The following is a 5,183-nucleotide window of genomic DNA, read 5'->3' on the forward strand; positions in this document are numbered from 1 at the left end:
CCTCTGAATTGCTTTCGCATTAATGCCGTAACGGTTCGAATTTAGGAGTTTTAATATTGGCGAGCGCTCGGATCAGTCGTTAGACAGCGCAGCAGCGATTACTTTTACTTATTTGGTGAAGACGGGATTATCGACCCGTGTTACCGACCGAGATATTCGTACGAGATTGATTTGCGAAATTCGTACACGTACACACGTTATAAAGATGTAGAAACACCGTGGCCCCTTTCTCTGAGGTAACTTTGCACTATTCTGAGCTGTATTCACTATTCTACGCTGTAAATGCCACTTCCAGCGCAGCTGTGCAGAAGAAGAACGAGAAAGAGAACAAGTATCTCGGAATATGTGCGTGACGCCCCTTTTCTTGAGGTAAATCAGCAAATATCTCGGAAACGGTGCGAGCTATGGCAAAATGCTAACAGACCTTTTTTGTAGAAAATGAAATTTCCTGCTATTTATGTTCTATAAATGTCCATAGATCTGTAGGAAGGTATCAGTATAATACATTGCATCTAATGTAGATATAGTAATAATGATATTGTTATACAATGTATATTACATATCTAATTCATATATGGTAATAATGATATTGTTATTAAATGTATATTACATATCTAATGCAGATATAGTAATAATGATATTGTTATTAAATGTATATTATATATCTAATGCAGATGTAGTAATAATGCTCTTGTTAATAAATGTACATTGATCTGTAGGAGGGAACCAGTATTTTACATTATATTTAATGGAGATATAGTAATAATAATATTGTTATTAAATGTATATTACATATCTAACGCAGAGATAGTAATAGTTATATTGTTATTAAATGTACAATGACCTGTAGGAACGCATCAAGATATTACATTATATCTGATGAAGATATAGTAATAATGATATTGTTATATAATGTACATTACATATCTAATGCAGATATAGTAGTAATGATATTGTTACTAAATGTACATAGATCTGTCGGAAGGTATCAGTATATTACATTATATCTAATGTAGATATAGTAATAATGATATTGTTATTAAATGTGTATTACATATCTAATGCACATATGGTAATAATGATATTGTTATTAAATGTACATTCATCTGTACGAAGGAATCAGTATGTTACATTATTTCTAATGTAAATATAGCAATAATCATATTGTTATTTAATGTATATTACAAATCTAATGCGGATATAGTAATAATGATATTGTTATTAAATGTACATTGATCTGTATGAAGGAATCAGTATATTACATTATTTCTAATGTAGATGTAGTAATAATGATATTGTTATTAAATGTATATTACATATCTAATGCAGATACAGTAATAATGATATTGTTATTTAATGTATATTACAGATCTAGTGCACATATAGTAATAATGATATTGTTATTAAATGTATATTACATATCTAATGCAGCTATAGTAATAATGGTATTGTTTCGAAATGTACATTGATCTGTAGGAAGGTGTCAGTATATTACATTATATCTCATATAGATATAGTAATATTGATATTGTTGTTAAATGTATATTACATATCATTTCAAAGTTCCGACGCCGTACCAACATTATAAAGATGAAGAAACACCGTCGCCCCTCTCTTTGAGGTAACTCTGAACTTTTCTAAGCTGTAGCTACCACTTCCAGCGCAGCTGTGTTGACGAAGACGAAATATCTCGGAATATGTGCGTGACGCCCCTTTCCTTGATGTACATCTGCAAATATCTCGGAAACGGTGCGAGCTGTGGCAAAATGTTTAGAGACCTTTTTTGTAGGAAATTAAATTTTATACTATTTACGTTCTATGATATTTTTTCATCAGACGCGTAGTTTTCGAGATATATCGAGATATTTCAAAGTTCCGACGCCGTACCAACATTACATAGATGAAGAAACACCGTGGCCCCTTTCTTTGAGGTAACTCTGTACTATTCTAAGCTGTAAATGCCACTTCCAGCGCAGCTGTGCAGAAGAAGAACAAGAAGAAGAAGAAATATCTCGGAACATGTGCGTCACGCCCCTTTCCTTGCGGTAAATCTGCAAATATTTCGGAAACGGTGCGAGCTATGGCAATATGTTGACAGACCTTTTTTGTAGGAAATTAATTTTTTCTATTTTTTTTTCCAATTAATTTATGTTCTATGACATTTTTTGATCAGATACGCAGTTTTCGAGGTATATCGAGATATTTAAATGTTCCGAAGCCGTACCAACATTATAAAGGCAAATATCTCGGAAACGGTGCGAGCTATGGCAAAATATTAATGAGACCTTTTTTGTAGGAAATTAAATTTCCGACTATTTATGATCTATAAATGTCCATAGATCTGTAGGAAGATATCAGTATATTACATTGCATCTAATGTAGATATAGTAATAATGATATTGTTATGCAATGTATATTACATATCTAATTCAGATATGGTAATAATGATATTGTTATTAAATGTATATTACATACCTAACGCACATATAGTAATAATGATATTGTTATTAAATGTACATTGATCTGTAGGAAGGTATCTGTATATTACATTATATCTAATGCAGCTATACCAATAATGATATTGTTATTAAATGTACATTGATCTGTAGTAACGAACCAGTATATTCCATTACATCTAATGTAGATATACTAATAATGATATTGTTATTAAATGTATATTACATATCTAATGCAGATGTAGTTATTATTATTACTGCGCTGTTTCCGGGCACTCAGTCCTCCCGGGACCATTGTGCCCGAGCCCCTGTGGGCAGTACTAAGGTTGAGGTGTATTGTGTAGGCCGGCCTCTTTGGCAAAGCCCAGAAGCCTTCCCACTCCAATGTCCTCCATACGTGCGTTGTCAAGTGTGACAGCCCTAAAACAAGATCGCCTTAGGGCCTCCATGCCTCAACAACGCCATATCAGGTGGATGGGAGTCTCGTCCTCCTCTCCACATCTAGGGCACCTTGGTTCGTTGCCGGTTCCTAGGTGCATCAAGTGTTTCCTCGTATACCAGTGCCCAGTAATGAGCCCCACGAGCAAACGCAATTGGTTTCTGTCTAGGCGACTCACAGTCTTGCCTAGCCTTGACGATGGCCCTTTGAACATAGCCTTAGTGTGTCTCATTCCCTGAGTACTGCTCCAGGTCAGGTGGGTTTGGGTACACGCCCACTCCCTCACCGTCTCCTTTGCCGTCCCTCTATCGACACCTATGCGGTATGCTGTGTCTGGGCTGGGCCTTCTAGCTCCTTCCCTTGCCAGCATATTCGCCTTCTCGTTTCCCGGGATACCTGCATATCCAGGTACCCAGATTAGGTTGACGCGGTTGTTGTTATTAGCCAGCCGTTCCAACATGTCCGTGCAGTCTTGTACCAGCATGGATCGCACTATCGTAGCACGTATGGATCCAAGCGCAGCCTTACTGTCACTACAGATGTAGATGTGCTTGTCCCTATAGTTCCGTTCCAAGCACAGCTTGGCACATGCCCATATGGCAAACACTTTCGCTTGAAGGATGGATACGTGCGGGTCCAGGGACATTGCTATCTCTGCCCTGGGCCTCTCCCCCCATATTCCTGCTCCGGTACCCGTCTTGGTTTTGGAGCCGTTGGTATACCAGATCAGCCCTCCCGGAGTGAGGAGTTCCTCCCGGTTTACTTCCCACGCTTCCTTGAATGGGATGTTTACCCGGAAGCTGTTTTTAAAATGGTATGTCGGGTCGCACGCGTCTCCTCCTAGAGTTAAGGCCCCTACTGGTTCCCTGAATTCCCTAAGGATAGACGCGTGGCCCGTTGAAGCCATCTTCCATTTGCCTGCTAAGAACAGTTTTACGGCCGTGCTCTTGGCTCCTGCTTCCACCATGATATGTGGTGGTGCCAGGTCCATGACTGCCCCCAGTGCCATTGTCGGTGTGGTGCGGAAAGCCCCAGTCATCCCGAGCAATGCTAGGCGGTGGATCTTCTCCAGGTGCCTCCTGTTGCATTGTTTCTTCATAGAGGAAACCATACACCATACAACATTCCACCATACAACAGAGGCATATGTTACTTGGGGTCCAAGATTGCGGTGTATATCCACCTGACCATTCTTGGTTTTAGTCCCCACGTAGTTCCAAACATCCTCCTGCAGGCCCAGTTAGTTGCGATTGCCTTTTGTGCCTGCTTTCCGATGTGGAGTTTCCAATTTAGCTTCATATCTAGGGTGACCCCTAGATATTTCGCTGAGATGGATAGACTAATCTCCACCCCGAACAGTGAGGGGGCCTTGAATTCAAAGCGTCTTTTCCTCGAGAATAGTACCATCTCCGTCTTGATAGGGTTTACCATGAGTTTATGGGATAGGCACCATTTTTGCACGAGTATGAGTGCTTCTTGCAGTCTTCTCGCTATATAGTGCGGGTGTCTGCTTCTAACCAATATGCAGATGTCATCCGCATACCCTATCACCAGAAAACCTTCCTCGCTGAGCCTGCGGAGTAGCCCGTCTACCACAAGGGTCCACAGCAGGGGAGACAGGACTCCCCCCCTGCGGGCAACCCCTTGCGATGCGTGCCCTCAACGAAGACCCATCCGAGGAGGTTATTATGGTCCTGGTTCGTAGCATATTGTCGATCCAGGTGACCAGACTGTCGTCAATCCCGAAGCTTCTTGCTGCTTCATTCATCACATCGAAAGATGTGCTGTCGAAAGCCCCTTCTATGTCTATGAAAATACTCACGACGGACTCCCCCTGGGATAGGTCCTCTTCCACCTCCCTTACAAGATGGTGGAGCGCCGTTTCCACGGATTTGCCCGACTGGTACGCATGCTGGGAGGCGTGTATTGGCCTTTCTGCCAGTGCATGCTCTCTGATGTGCCTATCAGCCAGCCTTTCTAAAGTTTTTAGTAGAAAGGATGTTAGGCTGATTGGCCTGAAGGATTTCGCCGTATCGTAGCCACTTCTGCCTGGCTTAGGCAGGAAGACCACCCTGGCTATTCTCCATTGAAGCGGTACATATCCCAGTGCTAGGCATGCTCTGTATATCTTACATAGCTGCTTCAACAGGTCCTCTCCGGCTTCCTGAAGAAGAGCCGGGAAAATCCCGTCTACACCCGGGCTTTTGTACCTACTAAATGAGTTTATAGCCCATCTTAATCTGTCTATCGTGACCACCTTTGCGGCCAGTTCCCAGTCCCGTGCGCTG

The 5,183-nt window shown here is 41.3% G+C and overlaps 1 protein-coding gene across 1 annotated transcript; it reads right to left on the bottom strand.

Moving 5' to 3' along the window:
- Positions 1-2,908: 2,908 nt before the first annotated feature.
- LOC123988665 lies at positions 2,909-3,934 on the bottom strand. The gene has a single exon (XM_046289417.1). It carries the CDS (start codon positions 3,932-3,934, stop codon positions 2,909-2,911), a length of 1,026 nt encoding a protein of 341 aa, XP_046145373.1.
- Between the last annotated feature and the right edge of the window lie 1,249 nt (positions 3,935-5,183).

This window comes from Osmia bicornis, unplaced genomic scaffold (assembly GCF_907164935.1).
Source record: "Osmia bicornis bicornis unplaced genomic scaffold, iOsmBic2.1, whole genome shotgun sequence".
In the NCBI taxonomy this organism is placed as follows: domain Eukaryota; kingdom Metazoa; phylum Arthropoda; class Insecta; order Hymenoptera; family Megachilidae; genus Osmia; species Osmia bicornis.

Excerpts from the sequence above, each read along its gene's own strand:
- LOC123988665 (XM_046289417.1), bottom strand. The coding sequence starts at position 3,934 with ATGACTGGGGCTTTCCGCACCACACCGACAATGGCACTGGGGGCAGTC.